Here is a 16,016-nt window from a genome sequence, read left to right as displayed (position 1 = left end):
ACTTAATGTCTTTAAATTAATATGCAACCAATTTCCCGGCAGGTCCCCTACCAACCAAAGAGTCCGGAGATCATAGATCTGGACGAATACCCCGAGAGTCCGCAAGCTGTCAAAAAGAAGAAGCTGGACATCCTCAAGGAGAGGGGCCTGGAGGTGACCGCCGTGCCGCCCGCCCCCTGGCCGCCGCTCAACCCCATCACCCCCCTCCTCAACCCTGGCCCCATCATCCTCAACACCGTCCAGCACCAGCTCCTCACCCAAGCCCAGATGTTCCAAATGTACAACATCATCCCCAACTACCCCAACGGCGTCCAAGCGCCCAAGGTCATCCAAGCGTCCAGCGCGTTCGGCACTGCCGGTCCCGAGAAGACCGTCTACGGCAACCCCAAGGACCCCTTCATGCCGCCCCCCCACGTCCTCCAAGGGACCCCTATAAAACCCCAAAGGAGCATCGCGACCCCTACCGACCGGCCGACGCCTCAGGATATTTTAGACCTCACGTGCAAAACGTCCAGCCCAACCCAGAAACCAGCCGTCGAAATAGTCAGGATCCCCCCAGAATCCTCCCCCTCTCCCTCCAAAACGCCCAACCCTCAAAACCTGAGCAAAAACTACACAATACTAGACGGAAAAGCTGTGGTATCCAATTTGGAGATCACCCTAGTCAATCCGAAATCGCAGACGCCACCGAAAAAGCATCCCCAAAAACGATCGTCCAACGGCAAATTTGCGTCCCTAAAAACTCCCACACCCCCCAAAGATTATCCCAAAACATTCCCCACGCCGTCCCCTAAAAAACCACCAATAACCATACCCAACTACCAGATCGCTAAAGACGAGACGCCCAGCAGTTCAACCCAAAAGGACCACGCCCAAAATAGTTTACTCCAAAATGTTTTCAAAAACCAAAATCTAGCGCAAATGATGGAGATGCAGAAGCTGCCCATGGCGCCCATGATGGACCCGCTGTACATGCAGCACCTGTACAGCAGCCTGGGGCAGATGGACCAGCGCCAGCTCGCCATGTACAGGGACTTCATGACCAACCAATTTAGGGGCTACTCCGGCCTACTCAACATGGCGACGCCAACAACGAAGAATTAGTGAACTTCTAGTCGATAAGTTAGTCGTTTTAACGGTTCCCGTGGACGCTAATTTAAATAGGGAACGACTAGATAAAATTAGTAAAAAAAAATGCTGTCGGTGTATGGCCGACAGAAAGTTTTGCTAGTTTAAACCATAGGGAACTAGACCAAATTAAAAAATGTCGGTGTATGGCCGACAGAAAGTTTCGCTAGTTTAAACCATAGGGAACTAGATAAAATAGTAAAAAAAGTTGTCGGTGTATGGCCGACAGAAAGTTTTACAAGTAAAACGTTTAATATTATTTATATTCTATTGATTAATAATATATATTGATTGAGTCTATTAATTAATAATATATAACTTTAGTCGGTGTTGTTACATTAAGAGCGTGCAGCGCGTCGGTACGATATGGATAAAATTCGAAGCGCAAGCGAGACGCCAAATTATGACATGCACGTGAGTGAAGAGCACGGAGCGATTGACGCGCGACGCAAATTTTATGACGTGAGCGCCAAAACCATTTTTACCTAATTGCAAGTAAATTAAACAACACAACGAAAAACAAAATGGCCATGTTCAAGATAAGATATATACCTAATTTTCTATACAAAACAAAAATTTAAGAAAATAAGTTTGCTTTTCCTGAGATTGAAAGCAAAATGTGAACAAAACATGTATTTTTCAAAAAAATAAACTATCGAGAAAAACTTTACAAATTGTGTATTTTGTATAGTCATAACGAAGCTAACACTTTGAAATATCATTTACCCAAATATCAGGCTCCTAACTTTTCCAGAATCCGAGATCCAGAACCATTTGTAACCACCAAATTACATATTGCACACTCTTAACTTTGAGTATTCATTCACATAACTAAAGAAATTCAAAGATTTTTGTTATATGACTGATCATTATTTTGATTTTTTCGAAAAACATACTGCCACAACTTTTAAACCTCGTAATGATAAAAAATACAACAGCAACCTTGTCGATCATTAATCGATTTTTTAATAATCCACTGCAATATTTATCCTTTCTTTGCTATGTCCTTGTCTCACTAGTACAAGAGGAATAAATAAGCGTGTGTTATAAATGAAAATAACATTTATTTTACTTGTCGGACATACACCGACCAAGGTTTAAAAAACATATAAATAACTGACGGTTCCTGCCATCCACTAATAATAATATTTATTTTATTTAAATTAATTCTCTTAACTGAAATAAAATAAATTAAACCGGTGTCCATTGGAAGTGTTAAAATAAATTTAAATTAATTATTGTGATACGGAAGTTAGTGTAAGCGATGTCGATCTCGGGTTAATTATAATTATTACTGTAAAATTGATGATTATTAATTTAAAATAACATTTCGGGAGCAAAACTTGGGTTCCGCATGTTTGTCAAAAAATTTACAATTCAGAACTGTCAATTTGACAAAAAAAATTTACTTCAGAACTATTGCATAGAAGCAGGCGTTACTTTGCGGAAGTTCATCATGATTATATAATGATTTATTTATTTTGCTATCATCCGCGAAAATTCGGCGAACCCATGCGACATTATGTGACAAGATGTTGACTCTACAACGTGCAATTGCACGTTGTAGAGTCAACATCTCCTGAGGATGCTCCGGTTTCGGGGTGAAACGTACGTAGAGAGTATTTTGTCGGACCTGGGTGACGTTGTCGCATGGGTTCGCTGAATTTTCGCGGATGATAGCAAAATAAATAAATCATTATATAATTACTTCAGAACTGTCAATTTGTCAAAAAATTTGACACTTCAGAACTGTCAATTTTGTCAAGTTCGTAGAAGTAAAATACGCACGTTTTTGTATAGTTTCGTCTACGAATCGTCCCTATGTAACGTTTGTGGCCGATTTTGAAATGGGGTCGATTTTTTGAAATATCCGTTACAAGAGGCTTTGTATACATTTTGTATAGTAGCGAATAAAAAATCGGTTGATCATTAAAAATCGGTCTCAGGCCGAGCGCCTGCATTAGCCACACTTGCCACATTGTATGAAAACTGAAAGATCCGTCAGTCATGTTCCTACCAAAGATAAGTACGGTAGATAATAGCCTAGTTGACACTTTATTTTAATAGTCTTAAATTGTTAATTATAGTTCTACTAGATTGAAAAAAAAAATTTTTTTGAGACATTATTAAAAATTTCAATTGTCAAATATGTTTGTGACAATACGAGCCAAAACGCCTGTCGGCCATGATGGTCTATATATTAACTGTTTCATGACGTTACGTTAACAATAAAAATTAACCAAACGGAGCGTTTGACAAAATTATAGTTAATAATCATTAATGACTTTTATTCCTTTATTCAAGTAACATCGTGACGTCACAAAATGGACGACTGCGTTTATGATATTTTTTTTTTAAATATATTTGTATTCCATATTCCATGTGCTACACGAAATTATTGTTTATATTAAAACATTTTGAGAATCCGCATTGGGCCAGTGTTGTGGATTATTGGCCTCTCATTCTGAGAGGAGACTCCAGCTCAGCAGTGAGCCGAATATGGGTGGCTAATGATGGTGATATTATATTTGATGAATCCACTACACTATTGTCTACCGTACTTACAGCAAGCTGACAAACTTTTCAAAAATGAGGTATGTGTAGCTCCCACAGGCTCTCTGTCTATATGCGTTTGTATTTAGTGGTTTTCTTGTAAATAAATTTGTACATAAATTATTATTATCTTTAGTTTTAACGGTATTTTTTTCCTTACGACCGATTTTTAGGTGCGTGACTTATCTTTATTTTTAGTTTTGTTAAATAAATAAATATAATTCAAAATTGTAACATTTCTTTTATTAACCGACTTCAAAAAGGAGGAGGTTCTCAATTCGGTCGGTATTTTTTTTTTTTTTTTTTTTATGTATGTACACCGATTACTCAAAGACGCCTGGACCGATTTCAAAAATTCTTTTTTTGTTTGAAACGGTATAGCCCCCATTTGGTCCCATTGCCATCATGTCAAGATCTGATGGTGGAATCCTGGAGAAATTGAGGGGAACTTTCAAAAATTATATGGGTGTCTAGTGTGTTCGTATACTTTTCCATTTAGTATTTTTAAGCACTATAATTTCATGAAGGTTTAAAGTCGATCTGATGATGGAGCCATAAAACAGACGAGGGAACTCCTCGGCGATTCACAGCAGTTACCTTGTGTTTGGGCTTGATTAATTTGTATTAATGAGAACTTTCCACATAGATAGGTTGTGACTGTCATTTAGGGGTTTGGTGATGAAGACCAAGGACAATTAAGGGAACTCCTTAACAGTTTACAGTAACTACCTTGTGTTTGGCCTTCATTAATTCGTATTGCTGAGAACTTTCTACCTATATGAGTTGTGTCTGTTATTAGGGGTCTGATGATGAAGACCAAGGTCAATTAAGGGAACTCCTTAACGGTTTACGGTAGCTACCTTGTGCTTGGGCTTGATTAATTTGTATTGCTGAGAATTTTGTACCAAGATGGGTTGTGACTGTCGTTAGGGGTCTGATGTATTCGTTCGAGATGAAATTATACACTAAAAATGGAAAAATAATAAAAATTTTAATAAAAAAAATACAACCGACTTCAAAACCTAAAAACGTACCCGCTAAACTAAAAAGCGAAAAATAACATCATAATATGTTCTACCTGCTGATCAGTATGAAGGCGGTGCTTAGCCGGTGTTGTCTTAATTAAAGCCATTTCTGACAGGACCACATGAAACAACACTGTCTGCAAAATCTAAATCTATAAGATATTCTCACATGGCTTGAATTAATACATCACCGGCTTAGCACCGCCTTCATACTGATCAGCAGGTAGAACATATTATGATGTTATTTTTCGCTTTTTAGTTTAGCGGGTACGTTTTTAGGTTTTGAAGTCGGTTGTATTTTTTTTATTAAAATTTTTATTATTATTTTATTTTTAGGGTCCCCAACGTAAGGACGACGAAAACGAAACCTTTATATAATCATTCACGCACATCTGAATGTCCGTCTGTCACAGTAATTTTTTTTTGTGATTAGGTAAATGTTAAAAAAAGGAAATCCCCGGCTACACATTAAGAATAATATGGATGGAGCGCACGGAACACGACGGTGTCGTAGCCGCTCCAAATACAAAATTCAAAAACGAATACATTCTCGAGTCAGTACGACACGAACCGTCGCATCAGTAACTTTCAATATTGTTCAAGAAAATGGCGTCTTATGTTTTTAAATATTTTAAAAAGTAAAGGAATAAGATGGAGTATTTTTTATTAGTAATTATTGATTAATAAATTCATATATTATTTTGAGACGTGATAGCCCAGTGGATATGACCTCTGCCTCCGATTCCGGAGGGTGTGGGTTCGAATCCGGTTCGGGGCATGCACCTCCAACTTTTCAGTTGTGTGCATTTTAAGAAATTAAATATCACGTGTCTCAATCTGTGAAGGAAAACATCGTGAGGAAACCTGCATACCAGAGAATTATCTTAATTCTCTGCGTGTGTGAAGTCTGCCAATTCGCATTGGGCCAGCGTGGTGGATTATTGGCATAATCCCTCTCATTCTGAGAGGAGACTCGAGCTCAGCAGTGAGCCGTATATGGGTTGATAATGAATGAATATTAATTTACAAAATTGTTGTTAGTGTTAAATTTTGAAATACAAATTATGAAAAAGTTTGTATACGCGGATGTCAAGGAGACGCGTGATGTTTGTTTTTGTGGGTTTCACCGGCTTGTACCACGCTGCTTGTAAAGACTCACACTGTATCGTCTTTACTATGTCCCGGGCCCAGGCCTTCCCTAACCACCCGGCTATTTACTTATATCTAAAAAAAACTTCATAATTCTGATTTAATAATGAACCTTACTTTACCGAAAAAGTTCGTTACAACGTTGTACGACATTAATAATTCATCTTTAATTTGTCCACAACGGGTAAAATATGATAAAAATCATCAAAATCGGAGCTTTTTCGGAGGACTTACGAAATATGCTTGAATTAAGTAATCATTTAACAACATGTTAGGCAAAGCGATTTAGCGTTCCAAAACGAGACGTCATGTTCAAACCGTCAGAGATATGGGTAGATTTAACGTGCCTCCATGTAAGCCCGTTTCCATTAAGGTGCTGACAGACTTGAGCATTCACTTGTAACAGAACATCGAGCATTCGCCGTTTAAAAAGGAGATTGGCGAAAGTTGTAGTCACACTTTGAAGTGTCACTGTAGGGTTATATTAATTAAAACTATTATTTTACATAATGCCTGTTAAAAAATATTGAGATTTTACAGAACGAGAACCAACAGAAAAAAAGTGGATTTTATTAACAAAAAGTCATCTGCAGAAGCGCCTCGTCGTATTTATGAACCTAACGCTAAAATGTTCTTGTATTTTTCTGTGATGTAACATTCGTACGAATGTTCATTACAAGTGAATGCTCAAGTCTGTCAGCACCTTTATACTGCATTATCACTAACATCGGCTGACATATTCACTAATCAAACCAACTGAGAAATGTCATCTACCTACTCCACCAGTAAGCACCGGATGACATTTGTTACATAGAATCTCAATTTCAAATATGTCAACTAACATACGTCAAAGTTAATAAATTAGCCTGCTGGTGAGATCATCATCATATCAGCCGATGGAGTCCACTGCAGGACATAGGCCTTTGTAGGCACTTCCAAACATCACGATACTGAGCCACCTGCATCCAGCAAATGTCTGCGACTCGCTTGATGTCGTCAGCCCACCTGGTGGGGGGTCGGCCAACACTGCGCTTACTAGTGCGGGGTCGCCATTCCAGCACTTTGGGACTCCAACGTCCATCGGCTCTTCGAACTATGTGCCCCGCCCATAGCCACTTCAGCTTCGCAACTCGTTGAGCTATGTCGGTGACTTTGGTTCTTCTGCGGATCTCCTCATATCTGATTCGATCACGCAGAGATACTCCTAACATAGCTCGTTCCATCGCTCGCTGTGTGACTCTGAGCCTCACTGGCGACACGCACTGTTCATTCTTCAGCTCAAGAATGAAGATGGTGAAATAGCAGTAAAAAACCTCGTCACCTTCACCCGAAATAAATAAATAAAACATTAATCTCATCTTAAAAAGTGGATGCACAATCAGCGACCAAAAAACGTCCCCACCCAATGAGTGCCAAACACAACTTCTTGGCACTCAATTCAAGTTCAACAGTCGCATTTGCAAATTCAACCTTAAACTCCATCTTTAAGGTTGTTTTTGCTCTGAATTTGGATTTTGTTCAATATTGGACTATATTTAATGGCCTTTAGGTATAATTTTCTTTACCAATAATTCTAAAACTGTCAAAGCAAAATTGGCCAGATTTTAATGTTTTCTACATGATTTTGCGTCATTTTATTATAGAGGTCAATGGAATAAATAAATAAAACCATTAAATGTACTGTACAATTCGTTTATTGACATTTGACATTTACATTTTTAGCGTATAAGTTACTGCCTCAAGGCAAAGTAAAATTATGATATAACATAATAAAGTATCAACAAAATTTCACTCGAAATAAAATCAATTCTCATTCATAAGTTCATGTGAATTAAAAAAAATATTTCATCCCCTTATTTTAGTGGATTAATTTACAAGAATTTTGAACCACATCACACTCTATAATTAATCGACGTATTGAAAATTAAAAGACTTTTACATAAACTTTCATCCCCTATTCAACCCCTTTTTTAAAACCAGTAATAACTAAAAATATAATAAAACGCGACTGCATAAATTATAAAAACTGAAAAGAAAATAGCATTTTTCTATGGCCATGATATACCATTTTGAAATTCTCTTGATGAGCCTTTGAATTTGATACCCATATTGCAGTATTTGAAAAAAAAAATCATTTTTTGATTTTTTTTTTATTTTTTCACCTCAAGTCCATGGCGTCTAACAGTCGTCATTTTTTTTTAACTTCACCTAAAAGAACTTGAGTAATTAAGACGAATCTAACTATATATTAATTACGTAAATCCGTTTAGGTTTTTGGAAATATGAGGTAATAAAGAATATTACATATCTTTATTTTGTATGACTAATTTTCGCATTCCCCTCCAATTAAAAAAAAAAATATATACTTAAACAATACACATCACTATCTAGCCCCAAAGTAAGCATACAGAGTAGCTTGTGTTATGGTTAACTAAGATAGTTGATATTATAATATTAATATACAATTATATACTACATATAAATACTTATATAATGTATAAATACACACAGACACTGGAAAACACCCATGCTCATCACACAAATATTTTCCAGTTGTGGGAATCGAACCCACGGCCCTGGATGCAGAAAGCAGGATCACTATCCACTGCGCCACGCGGTCGTCGGCACAAGCTAACACGAGATCGAGCGACGTTATATTCATCTCAGACAACCATTTCCTACAATATGGTCGGTACCCCTCTCTAACTCCCCACTGTTTACAACAACAAGTCGCGCCATCTGATCAAGTCGCAAAAACCGTTTCAAACTGGCTGGTGGGAGGCTTCAGCCGCGGCTAGTTACCACCCTACCGGCAAAGACGTACCGCCAAGCGATGTAGCGTTCCGGTACGATGCCGTGTAGAAACGTGTAGTTAGCCCGCTTCCATCTAAGACTACATCATCACTTACCATCAGGTGAGATTGTAGTCAAGGGCTAACTTGTAAACAATAAAAAGAAAGACAACTATTTCCTACAATATGGTCGGTACCCCTCTCTAACTCCCCACTGTTTACAGCAACAAATCGCGAAACCTGATCAAGTAGCAATATCCGTCTCAAACTATTATTACAATTGTGTCAGTTCCAGAGATGGGCGCAGTCTTACGAACACAAAGACTTTGCTGCTCACTGTGCGCAGGCCTAGGGCTCCTCGGGCGCGCCGAGCACGGCCCCGCTGTAGGCGAGGTCCCAGTAGTGCTCCACGCCGTGCTTCTGGAACAGCTCGCGCGCCTGCTTCTCCGTCGGCATCACCTGCACCGGACAAGTTGAAGAATCACTTTAACTAGCTGACGCCGCGTGGTTCTCGTTCCCATAGGAATACGGGAAATTGCTAATATATAGCCGTTGATTCGTTGATCCCTTCGTTGATAAATAGGCTATCTAACAATGAACAAATTTTTCAAATCGGACCAGTAGTTCCTGAGATTTGCGCTTTTAACCAAACAAACAAATTCTTCAGCTTTATACTATTAGTATAGATTTAGTAATGGACAAGGAAAGGCTTCGCATTGACTTATGTGCACTAAGGTAGGAGTAACCTAACCTAACCTAACCTAACCCAACCCTACCCTACCCTACCCTACCTGAAGTATTACACAAACATTGTCCTTACAATAACGAATACATAAAACCAAAAATCATCCCATTAGGTGCATTTGTTATGGTTAAGTTATGGGCGTCCATACATATCGAAGATTTTTTTTTATTTATATACATAGATAAATAGATATTTGCAAATACGGTAAAAAAACAAAAGTCATAGCTACCTTGAACTTGATGTCTCCGAAGCACCTCCGCGCAGTGACTCCCTCCCACACCAGGTGGCAAGTGTTGGGCACCTCCCCCCCCTCCGCGTCCTTCACCGTCTCCTCCTCCCACTTGATCCGGTTTAGCATTAGACTGGAACACAGACAAATGACACATAAAATTAAATCTTGTAATCAAGACATTGTTATACACGAAAAACAGAAACGGCCCATAAATATATCCTTGTAAGACACCTGCTAAATGGAACTGGCCCAGTAGACAACGTACGTAAAGAAGCTTCCGAATTTAATTTGCATAGTATGGAAGTGAAAATACAAGTGTCATCTGTTATATGTAATTAACTAGCTGGCACCGCGCGGTTTCACCCGCGTGGTTCCCGTTCCCGTAGGAATACAGGGATAATATATAGCCTTCCTCGATAAATGGGCTATCTAACACTGAAAGAATTTTTCAAATCGGACCAGTAGTTCCAGAGATTAGCGCGTTCAATCAAACAAACAAACAAACAAACAAACTCTTCAGCTTTATTATATTAGTATAGATAAGTAAGTACTACAGTTATTAGACCAATATCTAATATCATGTTTCACATAATCCAAAGCTTTTGAAAAAACGACAAACGTGTCACGAGAATTGTTTCATGCTTTGTTGTCATATACGTCTAGTAAATTCTTAAAATATGTCTTCAAAGCACTAATTATTATATCTAATTAGCGACGTGTTCACCGGGACGCAAATAAAAAGTAGGAAAAATTAGTTTTAAGATGACGTGCAATTTTGTTACGAATTATTTTTATTCTTCAATCATTATAAGACATCATACCGTGTCATTTTAATATTTTAGTTTAATTTAATTTACGACGTATATTTAAATTATTATACTTTTGTATGTGGATTTTTATCCTTAATAAAGAAATTATTATTATTATTATTATATACGTCTAGTAAATTCTTAAAAATATGTCTGCAAAGCACTAATTGTTAAAAGTGAAAGGTACGAAATATCGAAATCTGCTTGATTTACAAAGATGAATTTTGGCAGATGCAGCCTATAGTTAGTAGACGTCCGTTAAGAACGGATTTTGCGAGAGGTCCGAATTAAAGAGGTCCAAGGACGAACGCGGGCGATCGCTAGTTCTCTATAAAAGACAGCAGTTCATTTATATAGACTAGAAATAAAAGTGGTCCAAGTATTGTCCGGGGCAACTCCAGATTCAGTAATAGCCGGTGTGCAGCAGTCAGCAGTCAGCGGTCAGCAGTCAGCAGTCAGAGTCAGCAGTAGTTTACATCATTAAAAGGTCGTTGGTTTATTTATTTATTTATTTATTTATTTATTTATTTATTTATTGCTGAGAACACATACATTCTAATGTATTCAGCCATTTCTGGCATACAACAGTTTACATTACAAATACTATTAACAAAATATAAAAAATAAAAAAAAATGAATTCAATAGCAGATGATTAATCAAAAAATAAAAATTAGAACAAGTAAAAAAATTACAATCTGTGCAGGTACGAGTACTTATGTCAAATAATAATAATTAATAATATAATAATAATCTTTACAATGTCATAGGATAAACATAATTAATAAATACAAACAAAAAAAAAAAATAAAAAATTGAAATATTAAAAATGTCACAATACATAGCTTTTTATTTGCTTTTATAATTAAAAAAATCTCTAGTTGAATAAAATCCATAATTAATGAGCCACTTTCTAAGTGCGGGTTTAAATTTTTTATAGGGCAATCGTTTCATGTTTTCAGGCAACGAATTAAATATTTTAATACCCATACAATGGCAACTTTTTAAGTATGTTGCAGTTCTGGGAAATCTGCCCAAGACTAATTTTTGGGGATGTCTTAAGTTTCTATTGCTTTGGTCCTGTGCTTTCATAAACAGATTCATATTAGATTTAACAAAAAGCGCTAATTGAAATATATACAGGCAAGGCAGAGTTAAAACTTCCATTTTTTTAAATAGAGGCCTACATGAATCAGTAGGGAGACATCCAAATATCGCACGAATACACTTTTTTTGTGCAATGAAGGCTCTTTCTAATTCACATGAATTACCCCATAATATTACACCATATCTTAATATCGATTCCACATTTGCAAAATAAACCATTTTCATTATTTCAAAAGATGTAGTCTTACGTAGTCTATTTAAAACAAATTTATATTTATTAAGTTTATTACATATATTGTCTAAATGTACTTTCCAGTTTAGATGTTTGTCAATTTTCAGTCCTAGAAAAGTTACATAATCTACCTGGTGAATTTGTTGTTTGTCATGACTTAAATTTAAGTTAATAACCTTTTTATTATTATAATAGCTAAAATACATATAATTCGTTTTGGTTATATTTACAAAAAGATTGTTGTCAGTAAGCCAATTCACAACTGTTTTGATTGTGTTATTAATGTCAATTTCGCTATTTATTATGTCATTACTACAAGTTTTTATAATTGATATGTCATCAGCAAATAATATATATTTATCAGAAGTTATGTCAGGGAGGTCATTAATATATAATATAAAAAGCAAGGGGCCAAGAATACTTCCTTGTGGTACCCCACATTTGTTAATCATATTTGGGGAATTAAAATTTATTAGTGTTGAATTTTCTTTTGTGCTTGCTATTTCAACACACTGAGTTCTATTTTCTAAATAACTTTTGAACCAAGACAAAGCTGGACCTCGAACTCCATAGTTTTCTAACTTAGAAAGTAATAATTCATGTGAAACAAAGTCGAAAGCTTTTGACATGTCAAAAAACAAAACTATGGGAGTATTGAGCGAATCCAATTGCGTAGCAATAGTTTTTATCAAGTCATAGCAGGCATGTGTAGTAGATTTATTTTTTTGGAAACCATACTGTTGATTCTTTATTATACTAAATTTAGTAATAAATTCTACTAGCCTCTGATACATTGCTTTTTCAAATATTTTTGAAAATATTGAGATTAAAGTTATTGGGCGGTAGTTTTCAACTTGAGTTTTTTTACCTTTTTTATATAAGGGCTTAACTATAGAGTGCCTAAGCTTATACGGAAAACATCCAGACTCAAACGATTTATTAATTAAATGAGTAAGTATAGATGATATCTCGTTCACTGTCAGTTTAATTATTTTCGTTGAAACACCATCAAATCCTTCTGCATTGGTATTATTTAAGGACATAATAATATTTTTGACTTCATTTTCACCATATGGTTTAAGGTACATACTGTTTGGTATAAAAATCGTATTTCTATTTTTACAGTGGTTGTGTAGTTTGTTTGTAGAATTAATCCAGTATGTATTGAATGCTTCCGCAACTTCACAAGGATTAGTAATACATTTACCTCCAATTTCTACCTTTTCAATAAATTGGTTTAGATTATTACCAGTAGTATATTCCTTTATCACTTTCCAGCTAGCTTTACATTTATTTTTTGATTTAGCTATTAATTTATTATTACTGTTAATTCGAGCAGAATTTATACAACGTCGGAGAATTTTAGAATATTTTTTAAATTCGGATTTAGTTTTTTGTGATTTAAGTTTGTAATAATTAAGTTGAAGTTTACGTTTTGTTTTACTGCTTTTCCGTAAGCCTTTAGTTATCCATTTAATATTTGAATTATTCCTTTTTTTAATTTTAATTTTGATCTCAGGAAAACTTAGTCTATAAAGCAACAAGTACATATCATGAAAATTATTAAAGGCATTATCGAGGTTATCCGCATTATAGGCTTCATTGAATGATAACTGCGATAGACATTGCTTAAACTTTTGCACATTTTCAACGCTATAATCTTTTTTGTAAACATAGTATACTTTGTCCAATATATCCTCTTTAGTATTTGGTATTAGTAAGACTTGCGCAGTATTGTGATCAGATAGACCTAAATTGTACAATACTCCAGTGGCGTTCTTAACATTGCTTATTAAATGGTCTATGCAGGACTTTTGTCTGGTAGGCTGGTTTATATGTATAGTCAAATTAAAGTTGTAACATAAATCTCGTAAATATTGTGTGTCCTTGGTCTCTACTAATGTATCTATGTTTATATCACCAGCTATAACTACATATTTTTTCGTTTTATTAGCAATATGGTGGAGCAAGCCTTCAAGTTTTTCAAAAAATAATGATAATGTAATAGTCTTAGGTACACGATATAGGCAAATTATTATAAGATTTTGTTTACTAATCTCTAATCCGCAGCACTCAAAAGCATTGTCTAAAGCATAATCCTCTACAAACTTAAAAGATTGATATTTAATATTTTTTTTTAGGAGTATTGCAACACCACCGCGTTTTTGTTTGTTTTTCCGTGAGTACGAAGCAGCCAGATGATAACCGTCTAATGTAGTATCTATCCCATTATTTAACTCTAGAAATGTTTCTGATAGGCAGATAACATCAGGGTTTATATTCTCGTCACGCAATTCTGATAAAGCTATTTCAAAGGAGTCGATTTTATTTAAAATACCGGCTATATTTTGGTGTAGAATTTGAAAACTATTTTTCACGAAAAAACTGATTATTCGTGGTCGCAAGATTTGCTGATGGTTGTTGTGTTTTTAAGATTTTTGGAAAATAATATGGTATTGTATTTATTGTTGGTAATAAATTATGACTATCAGGGTTCACTTTTTTTGGCATTAGCTTAAAATAAAAGGGGATGGTACCTTTCCTACATGGTTTATTTAATTTATCTAAGTTATAGTCAATAGAAGTTCTAACGTCTGGATGTGTATCAGTAACCTTACGCAGATTAAAATTTAAATATTTTTTATTATAGTCTATTTGATCAAGGCAACGATTAATTTTGTTACAAAATTCCCATTTATTTGCTTTGGAGGATATACAATTATCATGTTCATATCTAATAAAATAGCAATTTTCACAGTGATTAACTATTAGATTTAACTTATCATTAAGCTTGCTAACATTTACAAAAGGATTATTAATAATGCCCAATATTAGAATAGGACATACATTAAATGTTTTCAGAAAAGCCGAAAGTTCAATAGCAATTCTAGTGGGGTTTTTATCGCGTTCACCTACACATAATATGATCCGATCTTCCGAAGTGAGGTTAAAGACTTTTAGAGATTTGACAATTTCTTCAGTTAAGGCGTACGGTTTTAAAAACGATCTTACATTGTACTCTTTGTATGGGCTGTTTAATCTTAGTTTCATTAATGCTTTTGTCAAGCCTAAACATTGTGATCCACCAATGACAATTATTTTCTTTTCCTCCGTTGTCTTTTCTGGGACATTTTTTAATTTTTCCGTTCCTAAATCCGATTCTTCTCTTATATTCATGTTTTTTGACTGTGAAACTACCTGTGTTATGTCTTTATTTACTTTTAATTCTATATTATCTTTATGTGTATTTTCTTTTTGTGTATTCTCTACTTCTTCTGCGCTTTCTTTAACGGGGGTATTCTCGATGGAGACGTTCAAGAATTTTTCCGATAGTCTTTTGCGGCGAATTTGCCTTTTACGCGTCGTTGTAATTTTAGTACTTGATAATGGGGTATTGTTTACTAGATCTTTTAGTGTAAGTAGTTGTTGATTTAATTTATTTATTTCGGTCTTCAATTCCCTATTCTCTGTTATAACGTTTACAAGTTCACTCTGAGTGTTTTCTAAAAGTGTTCGCATTGTGGATATTTCACATTTCAAATCTTCTATAACATGTTGGTTCAAGTTTGTTGATATATCTAAACTTCTGGATGTATAGTCAGATTCTGAAGCATTACTGGGTGACATGCCAGTTATATCCATATTTTCGCAAGAGTTGGATCTGAATAATTGTCTCCTCCTTTGTGTTACATTTTCATTTCTAATATCCATTTTACCTTATGATTATAGATAAAAAAGAGATAGATAAATAAATAAATAAATAAATAATAAAATTATAAAATTATAATGTACATATAAGCACGCCAAATTACTTACGAGACTTACTTACTTTACTAACATGAGCAAAAATATATCAATATAATAATAATAACTGATAATAACTGAATACCTAAAAAAAAAAAAAAAAAAATATTAAGAAAATTAAAAATGTCTGTTCAGGTGAGCTGGTTTTCTTTACAGAATTGAGAACCTATACTAATAATAATACCTAATACCTATAAACAAAACAGTAAACTGATAATATTTCACTTGAAATTTAACACAAAATAAATTAAGAAAATTAAAAATGTCTATTTAAGTGAGCTGGTTCTCTTTACAGAATTGAAAACCTATACTAATAATAATACCTAATGCCTATAAACAAAACAGTAAATTTTTACAAAATTAAAAACCTATACTAATAACAATAACTAAATATGTACTATTAAAAAAAAAAAAAAAAAAACAATAAATTGATAATAATTGA

At 34.9% G+C, this 16,016-nt stretch overlaps 2 protein-coding genes across 2 annotated transcripts in view; one reads left to right on the top strand and one right to left on the bottom strand.

Annotated features, from left to right (window-relative positions):
• LOC112053811 (uncharacterized) overlaps window positions 1-3,480 on the top strand; it is a 74,544-nt gene extending 71,064 nt beyond the window's left edge. The window contains exon 13 of the mRNA XM_052889507.1: window positions 43-3,480. Within this exon, the coding sequence (XP_052745467.1) occupies window positions 43-1,104 (1,062 nt within the window). The 3' untranslated portion in view covers window positions 1,105-3,480. The remainder of the gene's footprint in view (window positions 1-42) is intronic.
• Window positions 3,481-7,533: 4,053 nt separating this feature from the next.
• Window positions 7,534-16,016, bottom strand: part of LOC112055631 (U4/U6 small nuclear ribonucleoprotein Prp3) — a 62,444-nt gene continuing 53,961 nt past the window's right edge. Inside the window, exons 14-15 of the mRNA XM_052889462.1 lie at window positions 9,622-9,754; window positions 7,534-9,106 (exon numbers count right to left, since the gene is read on the bottom strand). Coding sequence (XP_052745422.1) covers window positions 8,996-9,106; window positions 9,622-9,754 — 244 coding nt within the window. The 3' untranslated portion in view covers window positions 7,534-8,995. The remainder of the gene's footprint in view (window positions 9,107-9,621; window positions 9,755-16,016) is intronic.

Source organism: Bicyclus anynana, chromosome 26 (genome assembly GCF_947172395.1).
Source record: "Bicyclus anynana chromosome 26, ilBicAnyn1.1, whole genome shotgun sequence".
NCBI lineage: Eukaryota > Metazoa > Arthropoda > Insecta > Lepidoptera > Nymphalidae > Bicyclus > Bicyclus anynana.
This window is presented reverse-complemented; position numbering and strand designations above follow the sequence as displayed.